General features: G+C 44.2%; 1 protein-coding gene across 3 annotated transcripts in view; it reads right to left on the bottom strand.

The window, feature by feature from the left end:
• Positions 1–3,083: 3,083 nt before the first annotated feature.
• pip4k2aa (phosphatidylinositol-5-phosphate 4-kinase, type II, alpha a) overlaps positions 3,084–18,661 on the bottom strand; it is a 39,082-nt gene continuing 23,504 nt past the window's right edge. Inside the window, exons 2-11 of one of the 3 annotated variants that reach the window (XM_024374538.2) lie at positions 13,057–13,154; positions 12,867–12,963; positions 12,108–12,260; positions 11,890–12,036; positions 11,759–11,797; positions 8,847–8,960; positions 6,729–6,842; positions 6,345–6,582; positions 5,867–5,970; positions 3,084–5,761 (exon numbers count right to left, since the gene is read on the bottom strand). In XM_024374538.2, coding sequence (XP_024230306.1) covers positions 5,681–5,761; positions 5,867–5,970; positions 6,345–6,582; positions 6,729–6,842; positions 8,847–8,960; positions 11,759–11,797; positions 11,890–12,036; positions 12,108–12,260; positions 12,867–12,963; positions 13,057–13,154 — 1,185 coding nt within the window. In that variant the 3' untranslated portion in view covers positions 3,084–5,680. The remainder of the gene's footprint in view (positions 5,762–5,866; positions 5,971–6,344; positions 6,583–6,728; positions 6,843–8,846; positions 8,961–11,758; positions 11,798–11,889; positions 12,037–12,107; positions 12,261–12,866; positions 12,964–13,056; positions 13,155–18,661) is intronic. The other 2 variants (XM_024374539.2, XM_024374541.2) reach the window with 2 other exon arrangements.

Below are 18,661 nucleotides of genomic sequence, written 5' to 3'. Positions count from 1 at the left end.
GACCAATGACTAACTGGAGATATGAGTTCTCTTTTCTTTTGGGGGCTATTCATTTACCGTAGCAAATGAGCAAAACTGTATGAGCCTTGATTTATTTTTAAGAATTAGCCAAGAACACTTTTGACAAAAAAGGAATAAATTATACTTAATTCCTAAATAAATAAATACAAATCAAAACGAACTATTTTGTGAACATTAGCACGTGTATTTCGTTTTTGCATGTCCCTGTATTTGATCCTGATATTTATGCCGCATCTGATGGAACTGAACACCCATTTCAGACAGAATGTTTAATTTACACGAAAAGATGACTTTGGTTAAATAAAAGCCCACCTTTCATAGACGAATATCGAGATAAATATCCGTAATAATTTAAAATATACCTTTTAAACACCACCCCAAAGTCTAAAGGATGTCATATTTTTCGTCAAAAACAACAGGGCAAACCGTATGCAGGGACTAGCTTGTGTAATAGAATGTGCCTGTGTCACAGTTGGAAGAGTTTGTATATCATTTGTGATTCCATTTTGAATCTCCTTTAAGTAGCATGTAGTTTTAGTGGTGTCCTGTATGTGTAGCCGCCTTAAGTCTTCCTCCCGAAAAAAAAGACGCTTCTCAATGGCACTACCTTGAAAAATACAGGACACATGAATTGATAAAGCCCAAAAGACCGTCAGACGGTGACAATAATGGAAAAGCACAGTATTCTAAGCAGACTTTAGTTTAGCAGACCAAGTGCTTTATTGTATTTGAGCAAATGCTTATGGAATGGAGTTTATTATTATTATCATTGTGTTGAACAATAAACATCATAGAACATGAGTTAGCCTCCCTCACAGCACACAACAGTTTACTCCCACTGACCACCAGCAGACAGCAATACACACGCACAACACTTTAGCAACAGTTAGCAAGGACTCTGGGTCATCATTACAGACAGGACACAATCTGCAGGGAAGATCTCTCACCAAAACCTTTATAGTCATCTAGTCTGTCTGCCTATTCATTCCAACAAACTTGTTTATTTTGTAACGGTATTTTTGTTTTATTGGAGTTAATTCCATGAGTATTATCAACTTCAAATCCTTTCTGAGAAGAAATTGAGAAAATCCTGCCCCTGCAGAGTCTGTCAAGCCCAAGTCATGTCTTATTTCCCAAAACAGTTAAAACTCCACATATAAACCTCCCACCAGTCTGTCCCAACAGCTGTGAACATCAAACACCCATCTGTGACACACACACACTCCCATTAAAAAATGTACAGATTCAATCAAACCGGTACATTTACACCTTACAATATGTTAAAGCTAATATGTGGGGTCGTATTGACTGTAGATGAACGCACATAGATAGGAAAAGTTGCTTTTGGCAAAATGGTAGGTTTAGTAGGGGGATATTGAAGCCTTTACGCAGAGGGTGAGGGTTGAAGGACCAGCCAACAATGGACAAAACCAGCCATCTATATCCTACTGGACTGGGGCTCAGTGAGTAAGGATATGTGTCATTGTCCAAGTCTGTGACATGGCAGCATATTCTCTATGGATCCAGCCTCCATCCTCCTAGAGCAAATACAACACTCTGTTTTCTCTCAAAGTGTGCTCACCTTGACTACAGGAAGCCATCAAGGCCAAACAGAGCTGTATCCTCTTTTTGAGTCCTGTTCGTGAGGAAAGTGATAGCTGGCCAGTGGGTGGAAGGTGGAGCAGGTAGACGTTTCCCCTTAACCTAAAAAGGTTAGGGCTTAGTGAGCAGTGACGACGCAGTGACGTTAACATTAGATGGTGGACAGGGGGGAGCGACTCCTAAGAGTGCAGTCTGCATCTGAAATAGCACCCAATTCCCTAAATAGTGCACTACCTATGACCAGAACCCATCTAACTATAATCCTTAGCCCTAAGTGGGCTCTTGTCAAAATAATTGCACTGTTATGGGGAATATGGTGCCATGTCAGACACACTCAAACTTGAGGAAGTGGTCAGAGGACAAGCCCGACAAACACCATCACGACAGTCACAGACACACACCACAGCCACGACACAAACAAAAAAGTCTTTACTGAGACAGAAGCAGCGAGGAACGAAGGATTAACATCAGCATAGATGCCATCTCCACACCAGGGAGGAGGTAGACGTTGTCCCTAGACACTGATCTATGTTCAGATTTGCAGTTTCCCCCCAAATGGCAAGGTTAGGATTTGGGGAAGGTAAACTGGATCAGTGCCTAATGACTATATTCTACCCATAAAATTACCACAACAGAGACTGACATTTTAGTTTTGTTTGAAAACTCAAAGTCAATAAAATTGTCAATTTGACTCCATAACAATAATAGATTGAAAACACCTACTACACAGGGAGGGAGAAAAGGTGGAAAATAAAACTGAGGATACATCTCAAAGTAACCACCCTATTATTAAAATAAACTTTATAAACAAAAAGTTTTTAAAAAAAGGTAAAAATGTAAATAATTTGGAGTATAAAGGCACACCTCTTACACAGTGTATATGATACAAATACAGTTTAAAGCATGGTAAGGAGAGACTCAGATGGGGTTAAGTCTAGGAGAGCTACAATGGATCTAAACAGCCAAGACATAGGAGGAAGAAAGCGTATTCCTGCAACATGCATTTGTTTTTACAGTACGTACAAGCATTGTACAAATTCAAGCAGTATCATTCTTCATATAACCCAACACTGTCATTCACTCAAAGGGTGGTGCTTTAAAATACAATTATATTTAATGACTTAAATGCAATGTAAAAATATATGTGAATATAATCTATGCATCTAAAACAATATGGAAGCTTTTTGCTTGTGATAGAATAGTAGAGGACAATGTTACTGGTTTTAGTTGGTTACCAATCACAGATAAAACACCACAGACTCTTCTCACTTGGTACAAGTCAGAGCCATATATATAGAGAGTCAAACAGTATACACTGTGTACAAAACATTAGGAACACCTGCTCTTTCCATAACATACTGACCAGGTGAACACTATGATCCCTTATTGATGTCACCTGTTAAATCCTCTTCAAATCAGGGTTGATGAAAGGGAGGAGACAGGTTAATGAAGGATTTTTAAGCCTTGATACATGGATTGTGCATGTGTGCCATTCAGAGGGTGAATGGGCAAGACAAAAGATTTAAGTGCCTTTTGAACGGGGTATGGTAGTAGGTGCCAGGCGCACCAGTTTGTGTCAAGAAAAGCAATGCTGCTAGGTTTTAAATGCTCAACAGTTTCCTGTGTGTATCAAGAATGGTCCCCCACTAAAAGGACTGCCGGCCAACTTGATAACTGTGGGAAGTCTGAGTCAACATGGGCCAACATCCCTGTAGAATGCTTTCGACACCTTGTAGAGTCCATGCCCTGATGGAAAAGGGGGTGAAACACAATATTAGGTAGGAGTTCCTAATGTTTTGTACACTCAGTGTGTATATGGTTCTGGTACAGGTATGATGATATTGTGTTTCCCTTGTTAAGACCACAGCAACCAGTCAGGATCAGATGCATAACATTTGGTTCCTTTTTGTGCAAAATATACAAATTTACCAAGTCAATTCAAACCTGCCAAATTCAGAGATAAACAACCTTTCAAAAACACCAACAAGTCTGAATAACAGACAAATGTTCAAAGGAGAGGCTGACAGGTTGGCATGACGTCACCACTTAAACAAAAGGATATTTTTCTACAACCCAGCACCTCTTCCCCACCCTCCCCTTCTCCCTCTCTCATGAAAACCTGAGACATGTCCGATTCAGGCCTGAACCATATGTAGAGCTCTTTGTATGTCTCAGGGTTTTCCAACTCCGGTCCTGGAGAGCTACTGGGTGTGCAGGCTTTTGTTCCAGCCCAGCTTTAAAACACCTGAAGCAACACAAACATATTCATACGCATTACACACAATCCTACACATGGATTTTGTTTGGTAGATATGTGGTAGTGGAGTAGGGGCCTGAGGGCACACAGTGTGTTGTTAAATCTCTTATGAATGTATTGTAATGTTTTTAAAATTGTATAACTGCCTTAATTTTGCCGGACCCCAGGAAGATTGGCAGCAGCTAATTGGGGATCCATAACTACACGTACAGATTCAAATAACCAACTAATCAAGGTCTTCAGTCTGGACAAAAATGATCTGAATCTGGTGTGCTAGTGCTGGGCTGGAGTAAAAGCCTGCATACCCAGTACCTCTTCAGGGCCGGGGTTGGAGACCTGAGACAGACTCTGGTTCAGGCAGGTACGATGCCAGAGGTAAACACTGGGTTGTCTGTCCTGAACACACCCCTCCTCTCTCTCTGCTGCTCACTACATTCAGGCCCTGTCCCAAACCCACCTGTAGTCCCTCCTACTCCCTAGTGCCTTCCAGCCAAGACACTTTCCCTCATCCCTACTACACCCCCATCAAAAATCTTGGGGCACAGTTCGATAGCTTCAAACAGTGCTTTTGTTGCAGCACATGTAATAGAACAAAAAAATCCTATGTTTAACAACACAAAAGTGCAATGATTTGTTTAAGGTGCTGATGGCAATGCAGGATCAAAGGTCCATGAAGGATCACACCACCGCCCTGCCCTTTCCCACAGGAAGTCACACACCAACTTCCTGGTAACTATCCAGAATGAGACAAACCAGATCAGTCAGTGATGTCATAAATCACACACAGCTCTACTGACCAGCTCCCCGTCTTATTAAACACAGCTCTACTGACCAGCTTCCAGTCTTATTAAATACAGCTCTACTGACCAGCTCCCCGTCTTATTAAACACAGCTCTACTGACCAGCTCCCCGTTTTATTAAACACAGTTCTACTGACCAGCTCCCCGTCTTATTAAACACAGCTCTACTGACCAGCTCCCCGTCTTATTAAACACAGCTCTACTGACCAGCTCCCCGTCTTATTAAACACAGTTCTACTGACCAGCTCCCCGTCTTATTAAACACAGCTCTACTGACCAGCTCCCCGTCTTATTAAACACAGCTCTACTGACCAGCTCCCCATCTTATTAAACACAACTCATCTTAACTTATCTTGTATATGGAGGGAGGGGTAGAGGAGAGCAGTGTGTGTGACAGGAGGATAGCAGTGTAAGGTGAGAATGGAGGAGTAACATCCACTGCCAGGAGGAGGGTCTAAAGGGAAAGTGATGGATGATGGGACAAATAGGAAAGTAGCTTTGGCTGGGGCAGGGCTGTAATAAATGGCGATTAGACTGGCTGAAGGCCTACTGGAAGACTGCTTCATACTTCCTGAAGACGAGCCATTGGATAAGCCTCAAGGTGCACTTCATCCTATAGTATTTACTCCGAGTGACCGCACTATTGTTATCCAATCGCAGCCCTGTTCATCCTCATTCTACCCCCCCCCCAAACAGGAATGCAGAACAAACAAAAACAATGCAGGTTGAGGACGTGGTGTTAAGAGGCAGTAAAAAAACATTCCCAAAGTAAACAAATCAAACTAATAAAAAAGTATGGACTAGAACCTAGAATAGCAGTTCTCCTGTTCAATGTAACAGCAGAGAAGATGAATGTAAACGAATGATGGTATTAGCTGCTGAGAGGGACACCCTTGCTGACAGAGATGGAGCGCAATACCCCACCCTCACCCATCCCTTCTCTCCATTTGCTTTCCTCCATCTCTCCTCTTCCTAAGTGCCCCTCCCCTTCCCCTGGGGGCTATGAGAGAATGGTGGTGATGAAGTCGTAGAACCTCTTGGAGTACTGCTCTGGGTTTACCGTGGAGATTTCAGCTCCCGCCTGCAGGGGGAGACACACGGTGGACGACAGTCAGTCAAGGGAAGAAACCCAAACACACAACATTTACACCAACAGAGAAGTAGGCATGTGACCTCACACACACACCCCATGTTTGACGGTCTTAGCAGCATGAGCAGCCTTCTTCTTGGCATCGTAATGCTGCAGAATGTCAATGACCGCCATGAAGTACACCTCCTTCCTAGGAGCACCTGGACACAGACACACAGGATTATCCCTATATTATGAACTGGGTGGTTCAATCCCTGAATGCTGATTGGCTGACATGTTGGTAACCAGTTTATAATAGCAATAAAGCACCTCGGGTGTTTGTGGTATATGGCCAATATACCACGGCTAAGGGCTGTATCCAGGCACACCGTGCTGCGTTGTGCCTAAGAACAGCCCTTAGCCGTGGTATATTGCTTAATTATATAACATGAAGCCATGAGAGGGCTACAACCATACTGCTCATCTTTTTGGTATTTCTGACCCACTGATTTGAAGTGAACCGTTTGCTTTTTAGTCTTCTGTACCCCTCCTCTATCCCTTTCCTTCTTCTCCCTCATTGCCCCTCTCCACTCACTGTCGTTGCTCTTGATGGCATAGACGTCTATGGTGGGGTCAAACTCCCCCGGGGACAGGGGCTTGGTGCTGTCCAGGGTGTTACTGGGGGAGTCCGGGGGAGTGCCAATCCCTCCGTCACTCTCCCCCTCATCATCCCCCTCGTTATCCTCACTCTCTACTTCCTCCTGCTCAGCCCGCTCCACATCATGGATCCCCACCAGCAGACTGTAGTCCATCAGCTTCAACTGGGCCAGGAACTGGAGGGAGGGAGAGGGAGACATAGAATAAAGTAATGGAGAGTAAAAAGGGAGAATTAAACTTTTGGTAAGAGTGAGACCAGGATTAATCCAACCCAAGTATTTATTCACTCACACCAGAAGAAATAACAGAACCACACACACACCTCCACGTCTTTACGTAGTTTCTCCAGGAACATCTTCTTGTTGTCATCGTCAATGTAGATCTTCTGTCCATCGTTGATGAAGTCGTTGTCCTTGTAGGTGGGCAGCTCCTTGGCCTGACGCCCCGCACAGACAAACACAGTCAGGACAGCAGAGGACACACCTGGACTCTATAACTAATTATATTATTAGAAAGGAGTCCAAATGTACAATCTCCAACTAACTGACTCATTGAATTAAGTGATCTGTGACACATAAACAACAGTTAAAGACAGTGGGAGTTCTATGGAGGCTTGTGAGTTTCCATTGAGCCATCTGGCTACAGCACCATGTGTGGCCTGTGGTCTGCGGGGGGGCGCTGGTGTCAGGAGGGGGTGTTATTCTGTGGCACAAAGGGAGGAGTGAGCAGGAAATGAGGTCACAGCAGCAGCACTGCTGCTCAGAGAGCTGACAGAAGCAGTTCTACGGCAGCAAGGGAAAAGCGGCCACACAAACTCACACACATATAGCAACAAAAACCACAAACAATGCTGCAATGGCCGAGGCTCTCTTGCACACTCAGATAGGTGAATGTTATAATAATGTGGAGAGTCAACCAGCAGGTAGAGGCACACTAGTACCAGCTACAGACATCATCCTGAAAATAATATACATTACAAATATCCATCCACCCATTCTATGCATCCTCAATCTCTTCCCAAACACTCATCTTCCTGATCAACCACTAAATCGCTCAATGATCAGTTCAGATATCAGAGAAAGTATAGAGCAGCTCATACAAGCAGTAGATCAGGTGCTGTACGTAATGATTGTGGTTCAGAGGTAGACTGGGCTGACATGGTAGAGTAGCAGTAATAGACAGAATAGATTAAGTGAGATGAAAACAGCCGAGAGAGAGAGAGAGAGAATGTGAGAGAAAGAGGGAGAAAATGAGAGAAAAACAATGAGAGCAGGGTAGAGAAAAGATCGATCAGAGGGCCATTGCACAAGGCCTTCAATCAGGTGACCGAAGGCAGTTTTGAACGGCATCATCATAGAATGACATGAAGGATCTCTGAGCTCTATCATCATTACCAGTGCGCTACAGGAAGTTTGTGGCACATCGGATGTGAGTGAGGTCGCTCGATAGTGCATTTGTCTCAGCTTGGTGAGAGAGAACAGGAGAATTGTAACAGATCACCAACTGAAGTATCAACAAATATACAGTCAAACCTCCATGTAAATAAAAGGTCAATAAAACCAAAAGCGGTCAGTGAAACAGCTTGGTGTGATGATAGTACTGCAGGATTGTGATTATTGGTCAGGAAGGACAGGAGAGGAATGGAGAGGCCAGGCCTGGTGGTGAGCAGCTGCAGCCCAGTGGTGCTGTGCTTTGGGCATGCTCAGACAACAGCTGTTCTAACCAGTCACGTGTCTCTCTCTGCCTGCCCGTCAACACCGAATGGGAATCTGTGTCAGCTACACACAGGTTGTGTCTGAAATAGCACCCGTTTTCCCTATATAGCGCACACTTTTAGCCAGGGGGACTGATGGGCCCTGGTCAAAAGCAGTGCACTATATAGGGAATAGGGTGCCATTTTAGACGCTGACACACACTCCGAGGTACAGCATCATTACACTGTGTGTGCGTATTTCTGATTGACAGGAAGTGAAAGTGATTGGTTGAGAGTCAATAGCCATAGAGGAAAGGGGGAAAAAAACAGCCGTGTGAAAAACTGTTCCAGAATAAGCCAGTTCCATCTGCCTGTTTTCTACATGTCAGTTCATTGCAGGTGTCCTGTATCCGTCATTACATGAATCTGAAAAAGCTATGAAAATAAAATGATACGATTGATCTGATAAATTGAGCATGCCTGGACTTGGTTCTATAATATGATTTGATAGGTAGATAGATTGAGCATGCCTGGACTTGGTTTTATAATATGATTTGATAGGTAGATAGATTGAGCATGCCTGGACTTGGTTTTATAATATGATTTGATAGGTAGATAGATTGAGCATGCCTGGACTTGGTTTTATAATATGATTTGATAGGTAGATAGATTGAGCATGCCTGGACTTGGTTTTATAATATGATTTGATAGGTAGATAGATTGAGCATGCCTGGCCTTGTTCCTTACGTCTCTTACGTGTTTCATGGCGCAGTAAAAGCGCGTGGCGATCCGCAGCGTTTGCAGCCTTTGCTGAACGTTAGATTTGGGCCGCGGTGGCGCATCCTCAGGAGGGCGTGGCTGCTAGAAGAGGGGAGCGAGGGAGGGATGGAGGTAGGAGGATGAGAGGAGAGAGCCGGGGACAGGAAGGAAGGAAGTTTTAAGGAAAGGCAAGTGTTTAAGAAATATACAAACTGTATTAGTTTAAAGCGCGGCAAGGAAAGAGAGCTTCTGAAAGAGTGTACAGCCTGGCATGTGCTGCTAGAAAAGCCAAGGTTACAGGTTCAATTCCCGCAGGGATCACATACACATACTAAATTGTATGCTCTCACTGTACTGCAAATCTCTTTGGATAAAGCATCTGCTAAGTGTAAACAGAATCTGCATATCCTCCGGTTTTGTGCGCATAAGAAAGCGCTGTAACAGCTAGGGTGGCATTTCAGGTGTTCTTTTAGACTGCTGCTAAGACAGACTGTGTCAGGTAAAAGCCATGTCGCCTGTAGGGAGGGCCAGCCGGTAGCTAACAGTGTTAATAACACCACTACCAGCTGGCAGGAGGAACCCAGGGAGAGGAAACAATAACAACGTTAGATAGCAGAGATCTATAGTGGTAAACAGGTACCATGACAAATCTCTGGACCCAGGGGGAAGCTGGGATTGCAGGCTTTTGTTCCAGCCCAGCACTAACACAACTGATTCCTAATCACATCACTATTCATGGTCTAAACATTGACTGTGACGAGATCACTTGAATTAGGTGTGTTAAGAGCTGGGCTGGAACAAAACCCTGCACAGTGCATACTGCAGCCCCATCGCCCACCCTGGCTGTAAAGTATGAATATGTTGATGTGAAATAAAAGTCCAGGTTCCATGTGAGGACAGTAGGACAAGCGAGTCTACAGCATGCAGAACAGAGTGGTTGGTGGAGGTGTTAGAGACGAACCTAGAGAGGTAGGACCATGCAGAGAACGTGCATGGGTGGGGGGGGGCATGCAATCAGTCAAGAGTGCTTGTTGTTTGTGTGTGAAACAATACACACCATACGGCTGTTACACACATTACACCACCTAACACTTACTAACTACCATGTACCTCAACACAACACAAACCAAATACCTTGTACCTCCCATTCACCCCTCCTGTATTCATGAATACACAGCAGTGCCTATGGATACCACTCAGTCACAACTTTTTACCAACTAACCAATTAATCAACCTAAATGTGAAAATGTAAAAAATGTGTATTTAAAGCCAGTTTGCCATTAGAGATGAAACATGATAGTGCAAGTAGTCATGCCTGAACACACACACACACACACACACACACACACACACACACACACACACACACACACACACTCAATGTGAGAAGGCCTTTAATTCATTCACAAGTCATGTAATTGAACAGTGATGGTGGGTGGTCATGGCATGCCTGTTCACGGATTTCTGTGAGCATACAATGTGTGTGTGTGTGTGGGATGTCAAACTTTTAGGAATAAACAGTGAACAACTGAATGCCGGGACTGTGGTAAAAGCAGCAGCAGTAGGTACTTGTTGTAGTACTGCAGCCGTTGTGGTTGTAAATTGAACAATTCAAGTCGTTCCACATCTTGGCTAGTCCGTTATCGCTGATCTGTCAGAAATAACTATTGGCATTCTGTAATAGTGACACATTAAGCTGAGAGAAGAGAGCTTACTGTGTAGTACAGTGTGTGAACAACAGCTTCTGTACTTCCATTTAAGTCCCTATTCTCTTCCTCAGAGGGCTATATTTAGACTGAGGGGTTCCCCGAAGTTACAACGCCCCGCTGGTTTTGGTGTTCCACCCGGCCGAGCTTCTACAGTTTTAGGAGGAAAGAGCCGGCCTGTTGGGTTCAAATGATGATCTAGCTACTCAGACACACACACACACAAAATATGCCGAAAAGTTCAGTCTCACACGCCAGTTCACACCACATCGCACTGTCCCACACTGCAGGGAAGATTCCTGCCAACAGGGAAGGTTGCAGAATCACAAAGCCTGTGTTCTGTTTGTACAACTGCCATTGACTGAATCAGAGCCATATATTTAGACCACACGGCTCTGGGCTGATTCACTCATTCACTCTCAAAGAAAGTCTGCTCTCATTACCAGAAAACTGAAGCATACAACAAACAGCATATGATCAAATATTCCAGGAATGTAAACGCACACACACAAAAAACATTCACTCTCTAGAAGACAAACAAAGCATTTGGCACACACAGCTCTGTCTCTCACACACAGACAGCAAGCAGGGGAAGCAATGGGACTGCTGTAGCAGCAGCAAACTGAAGACACATGGAGCGTGCAAGAGTATGGTGAGTATAATGGGCAGGGGTCTTAACAGAAGAAGATGAACAGTTTGAACTACCCCCACCCCCACCCCAAAAACCAAAGCAAACCAGCTCAGTAGAAGTGGAGCCATGTAGTTGATGACATAAGGAAGGGCCGGTAGGTAATGGACAGAAGCTGTTGGTTTAATGGACCAGGTGTTAACACACAGCTCTCTCCCTCCCTCGGTCCCTCCTTCCTCCCTCCGTTCCTCTCTCGGTCCATCCCTCGGTCCGGTCCCTCCCTCAGTCCCCTCCATTCCTCCCGCCGTCCATCCCCCTCCGCCGGTCCCTCCCCCATCCTCTGGTTCCCCCCCCCCGCCGTCGGTCCCTCCCACGGTCCCTCCCCCTGCCGTCGGTCCCTCCCCCGCCGTCGGTCCTTCCCTTCCTCGGTTCCCCCCCTCATGGCTTTTTTAGGACAGGGAATGGCCAGGAATCAGATTCAAACTCCGTAATTAGTGTCTATATCAATACACTAAAACACACCATGTATATGTCTGGTTGATTTGTGTGTGTGTAAATTACTGTACCTTCTCCTTGTCGCTGGCCTCCCTGGCCACAGTGGAGCCCTAATAGACAGAAAGATGTCAGACATTCCTTTTTCCTTATGAAAGTCTCCAATTATCCCCTCCCACCCCTACCTACCTACCTACCTACCTACCTTGAGGTCATATTTTTTGTAGACAGAGAGGCGGTGGGAGAAGACATTCCTGGTGACGATCATGTAGGTCTCGTCTCCGTCCACTGTGAGGCGGTACATCCCCAGGAACTGAGGCAGCAGCGTGTTGCCATGACACTCCACTATGAACTAGAGAAATAGAAGCATTGGAGGAGAGTTGGATTGTACTTTGGTACTTCTTGAGGTGTGTGTGTGTGTACCTGGTGGTACTTCTTGAGGATGTTGTGCATCTCAGCCACATCCTCACTGGTGATTGTTTTGATGACGTAGCGTTTGTCGTAGGAGGTGTGGAAGCGAGCCCCACTCCGACCCTGGGAATCACTGTTTAACGGAGCTGCACGGGTTAGGGAGTTCTACCAACAGAGAGAGAACAGTGAATCACGCATTTCTGTAAAAATCTGAAACTGTTTTTGAATCTATAGAGAGAATGTGAGCGAGAAATTGTGGGAGAGAGAGAGACAGTGTGTGATTGTCAGAGACAGCTGAAGTCAGGCAGGCCTCTAAGGCCCTTCTATCCATCGCTCACACCCTGCACCAGCCCAGCCACTGTGTGTGCGCTCCAGTGTGTGTGTGGACAGACACCTCTCCTTCCCCTGGGTGTGTGCCACCCTCCTGCCCCCAGCCCACAGCTGATGCCCTCCAGAGCAACCCCAGAGACACATCCCTTCCCTACCCCACTCCTCTCTGTAACCCCTTCCCCCCTCCATGTGTGGTTCTTCCTACCCTCACCCACTCTTTCTCCCTCCACCGTGATATAAACATGAGACAAAAAGACAGCTTCAGAGGACCAGAACACACAGACTTCCCTAATGCCAACACAGAGCACACACTAACTCTGTGTGTAAAACTGTATTCCGAGGGTACTGACAAAGAGAGAAACTTGGCAATAAACATGAAAGAAATATAGCAAGATTCAGAAGACAGAGAGAGGAGTTCAGTCTGCTTCTGCGTGCGTGTACCTGGAAATCCTGGTCGTCGATGCCAAAACGTTCTCTAAGGTTGCGGAACACCAGAGGACAGTACTCCTTAAACTTGAAATGGCTCGGCATGTTTTCCCTACACACACACACAGTACAAGCTGTTATTGAGATAGACATTTAACATCAGAGCATTTTGATTAGTGTGTGTTGTGTGCGTCTGTACACTTACTTGTTGAAGAGGTGATTGTCCACCTTGATCTTAGAGTAGGCCTTGAAGTCATCAGGCATCAGCATGATAGGGATCTGAACATGGCTCAACTCATTGATCTGAGAGCGAGAGAAAGCATATAGTGTTATTGTAGAGTAATGACTAAACATAAACATCCGATCAGATTGAACTAATGTTAGTCAAATCCAGAAGCTTGTCCTTTTATTCAAGATGAGCATACAGCACCTCTGACCTCCATACTCCTCACACCCCCTTCATCTGTGTCTTTAGCTCAGTGACCATTCCTGGTTGTGCAGGCTTTTGTTTCAGCACAGTACTAAAACACCTAAACAACAACATTGACTAGACATTCTGTATTTCCTCTACTACAAGAAATGTGAAACAAGGTTTTTGAATCCAACACGAGACAGTGTGTGGGGAGGAGGCGGCGGGCAGGGACAGGGTTGTAGTCAAGCTAGCCTTAAGACAGCAGGGATCTTTAGAACTGCCTGCAGGCATCAGTGCCTGTGACTCACACAGATTGAGGGATGGGGCTGGAGACAGATTGTCATAATCAGTTTCCAGCTCTGTGTGTCACTATGTGCGTGTGTCATGCTGAGAGGCTGTTCAGGTCCACACAGTCTATGGTTTTATTAACTACTTCATGAACTACTTACTATAGCAGCCACTCTAGTCTTATAGGTCTGTTACAAACATAATGAGGCCAGGGCCAATGAGACAATGGTTTTACAATTACCCAATGAGAGTCATTTCCATGTGAAAGGACCCATGAGCACAAACAAGTGAAGGTCATAGGATAATGTCAAATGAAAGCTAAGAGTCTATATTTGAGACATTAAGGCATTATACATATTTCCACCCAAAACATTTGATTTCTGGTCGAACAGATGGAAAAGGGGTCTTAGAAAAAACATCTAGCAGAAAAAGTCAGAGTAACTCTCAACCCCAATCTCAGCCTTTGCCCAACCCCTTCAAATGTAAAAAATAAAAAATAAAAATGCATTCAGGTGAGAAGTTGGGGATCAGGGAACTGCTCATAAATATACATTTTGGGGGAAGGTAAATGTAGTTCAAATCAAATTTTAATTGTCACATACACATGGTTAGCAGATGTTAATGCGAGTGTAGCGAAATGCATGTGCTTCTAGATCCGACAATGCAGTAATAACCAACGAGTAATCTAACCTAACAATTCCAAAACTCGGATTTCATCAACCTTATTGTAAAGAGACTGGACATTGGCGAGTAGTATGCTAGGGAGTGGTGCGCGATGTCCGGAGCCTGACCAGAAGACCGCTCTTTTACGTCGTTGTTTTGGTTCGCCGGGTGGGATCCGATCCATTGTCCTGGGTGGAAGGCAGAACACAGGATCCGCTTCGGGAAAGTCATATTCCTGGTCGTAATGATGGCAAGTTGACGTTGCTCTTATATTTCAGTAGTTCTTCCCGACTGTATGTAGTGAAACCTAATATTACCTGGGGTACCAATGTAAGAAATAACACGTAAAAAAAATAATTACTGCATAGTTTCCTAGGAACGCGAAGCAAGGCGGCCATCTCTGTCGGCAACAATCTTCTCTTTATCACTAAAACATACCTACCAGAAGTCCAATGGCACACTCTGATAATATAATTGTGCATTGCAAGCGTCGACGGCTCTGGACGGTTAGATCAAAGCTCCTGACATCTATTGCCACTTGCGGTGCAAGTTCGAATCCTCCATGGGGCGCACGCCTTTCCATCTAATTTGCGCTTAGTGGAACTATTGTTTTTTAACAGGACAATGACCCAAAACACCAAACCTCGAGGCTGCGTAAAGGCTAATTGACCAAGAAGGAGAGTGATGAGTGCTGCATCAGATGACCTGGCCTCCACAATCACCCGAAAAACCTATTGACATGGTTTGTGATGAGTTGGACGGCAGAGATAAGGAAAAGCAGTCAAAAAGTGCTCGGCATATGTGGGAACTCCTTCAAGACTGTTGGAAAAGCATTCCAGGTGACTACCTCATGAAGCTCGTTGAGAGAATGCCTAGAGTGTGCAAAGCTGTCAAAGGCAAATGGTGGTTACTTTGAAGAATCTAAAATATATTTGTTTAACACTTTTTGGTTACTACATGATTCCATATGTGTTATTTTATAGTTTTGATGTCTTCACTATTATTCTACAATTTAGAAAATAGCAACAAAAAAAATAAAACCCTCAAATGAGTAGGTGTCCAAACTTTTGACTGGTACAGCATGCATGCCTGCATGCATACATGCATACATACATACATACATACAATGAGGGGGGAAAGTATTTGATCCCCTGCTGATTTTGTCCATTTGCCCACTGACAAAGGAGGGATCAGTCTATAATTTTAATGGTAGGTTTATTTGAACAGTGAGAGACAGAATAACAACAAAAAAAGCAAAAATTCTCAATTGATTTGCATTTTAATGAGGGAAATAAGTATTTGACCCCTCTGCAAAACAAGAGTTAGTACTTGGTGTCAAAACTCTTGTTGGCAATCACAGAGGTCAGACGTTTCTTGCAGTTGGCCACCAGGTTTGCACACATCTCAGGAGGGATTTTGTCCCACTCCTCTTTGCAGATCTTCTCCAAGTCATTAAGGTTGAGGCTGACATTTGGCAACTCAAACCTTCAGCTCCCTCCACATATTTTCTACGGGATTAAGGTCTGGAGACTGGCTAGGCCACTCAAGGACCTTAATGTGCTTCTTCTTGAGTCACTTCTTTGTTGCCTTGGCCGTGTGTTTTGGGTCAATGTCATGCTGGAATACCCATCCACGACCCATTTTCAATGCCCTGGCTGAGGGAAGGAGGTTCTCACCCAAGATTTGATGGTACATGGCCCCGTCCATCGTCCCTTTGATGCGGTGAAGTTGTCCTGTCCCCTTAGCAGAAAAACACCCCCAAAGCATAACGTTTCCACCTCCATGTTTGACGGTGGGGATGGTGTTCTTGGGGTCATAGGCAGCATTCCTCCTCCTCCAAACACGGCGAGTTGAGTTGATGCCAAAGAGCTCCATTTTGGTCTCATCTGACCACAACACTTTCACCCAGTTGTCCTCTGACTCAATCAGATGTTCATTAGCAAACTTCAGACGGGCATGTATATGTGCTTTCTTGAGCAGGGGGACCTTGCGGGCGCTTCAGGATTTCAGACCTTCACGGCGTAGTGTTACCCATTATTTTCTTGGTGATTATGGTCCCGGCTGCCTTGAGATCATTGACAAGATCCTCCATGTAGTTCTGGGCTGATTCCTCAACGTTCTCATGATCATTGCAACTCCACGAGGTGAGATCTTGCATGGAGCCCCAGGCCGAGGGAGATTGACAGTTCTTTTGTGATTCTTCCATTTGCGAATAATCGCACCAACTGTTATCACCTTTTCACCAAGCTGCTTGGCGATGGTCTTGTAGCCCATTCCAGCCTTGTGAAGGTATACAATCTTGTCCCTGACATCCTTGGAGAGCTCTTTGGTCTTTGCCATGGTGGAGAGTTTGGAATCTGATTGATTGCTTCTGTGGACTGGTGTCTTTAATACAGGTAACAAACTGAGATTAGGAGCACTCCCTTTAAGAGTGTGCTCCTAATCTCAGCTCGTTACCTGTATAAAAAGACACCTGGGAGCCAGAAATCTTTCTGATTGAGGGGGTCAAATACTTATTTCCCTCATTAAAATGCAAATACATTTTTAACATGCATTTTTCTGGACTTTTTTGTTGTTATTCTGTCTCTCACTGTTCAAATAAACCTACCATTAAGATTAGACTGATAATTTCTTTGTCAGTGGGCAAATGTACAAAATCAGCAGGGGATCAAATACTTTTTTCCCTCACCGTACGTACGTACATAAAATACAAAGTGATAAAAACGAATATAGCTACTTGTGCAATACATTCTATAGATAAAAGGATAAGTAGAGTATTGTTTTAAATGTGTGCATGGTTGTCTGTATGTATGTATGTATGTATGTACATAAAATACAAAGTGATAACTAATATAGCTACTTGTGCAATACACACACATACATACATAGTTGAAGCCAGACATTTACATACACTTAGGTTGAGGTCATTAAAACTAGTTTTTCAACCACTCCACAAATTTCTTGTTAACAAACTATAGTTTTGGCAAGTCGGTTAGGACATCTACTTTGATAATGACACAAGTAATTTTTCCAACAATATTAATATTGCGGAAGTATTGTTGCTTCCATCAATGTAATTGTCTGCATCATTTCCAATCCCCCATATATTTTGGGGGGTAAATATGTATCCATATATACATACTTTTTAAAAGAATATATATTTATTATTCCCCGCAAACCCTACCACCCTTCCCCCAATTGGAGTAAACTAATAAACAATAACACTTAGGCTTCTACCTTCAGTTTCTACATATTACACACATTTTACAATAGTTATATTTTGTTTGTTTTTAGTCCTTCCTCTATTTCTGATGTCCATCCAGTTTGATTTCTATTTGTAACTGTGCTATTTCAATTTCTGAACCTATATACATTTTACAGACCCTGTATGTTTTACATTAGCTATCTTATTAGTCCCACCCTTCAGCTCCATTCAACCCCTCCCATCTATCTCTCAACACCATCCAGTCCCACCCTTCAGCTCCATTCAACCCCTCCATTCTCACTCAACACCATCCAGTCCCACCCTTCAGCTCCATTCAACCCCTCCCATCTATCTCTCAACACCATCCAGTCTCACCCTTCAGCTCCATTCAACCCCTCCCATCTATCTCTCAACACCATCCAATCCCACCCTTCAGCTCCATTCAACCCCTCCCATCTATCTCTCAACACCATCCAGTCCCACCTTTCAGCTCCATTCAACCCCTCCCATCTATCTCTCAACACCATCCAGTCCCACCCTTCAGCTCCATTCAACCCCTCCCATCTATCTCTCAACACCATCCAGTCTCACCCTTCAGCTCCATTCAACCCCTCCCATCTATCTCTCAACACCATCCAATCCCACCCTTCAGCTCCATTCAACCCCTCCCATCTATCTCTCAACACCATCCAGTCCCACCCTTCAGCTCCATTCAACCCCTCCCATCTATCTCTCAACACCATCCAGTCCCACCTTTCAGCTCCATTCAACCCCTCCCATCTATCTCTCAACACCATCCAGTCCCACCCTTCAGCTCCATTCAACCCCTCCCATCTCTCTCAACACCATCCAGTCCCACCCTTCAGCTCCATTCAACCCCTCCCATCTATCTCTCAACACCATCCAGTCCCACCCTTCAGCTCCATTCAACCCCTCCCATCTATCAACACCATCCATATTGGATTTCTATTTGCCATATATTTTTCAACTGTATTGTGATGCTTCACAAAAGTACTGAACCATTCTATTCTCATAGCTTCTACAGAGTGTAAATTAAAAATAAACATTTTTGCTAAAATAATTATTCTATTAATTGATTGATTGACTATGGCTTTTTAAAAACAACCAGTATTGCTATCTGCAGTGTTAGTTCTAGACAAATGTTGCAATTCTTCAGCCATTCCTGGACCTGTGACCAAAAACAAGCTACATATGGACAATACAAAAATAAATTATCTAATG

Source organism: Oncorhynchus tshawytscha, linkage group LG16 (assembly GCF_018296145.1).
Source record: "Oncorhynchus tshawytscha isolate Ot180627B linkage group LG16, Otsh_v2.0, whole genome shotgun sequence".
NCBI classification, from domain to species: Eukaryota; Metazoa; Chordata; class Actinopteri; order Salmoniformes; family Salmonidae; genus Oncorhynchus; species Oncorhynchus tshawytscha.
The sequence above is the reverse complement of the archived record's forward strand: the minus strand, read 5'-3'. Positions and strand labels throughout refer to the sequence as shown.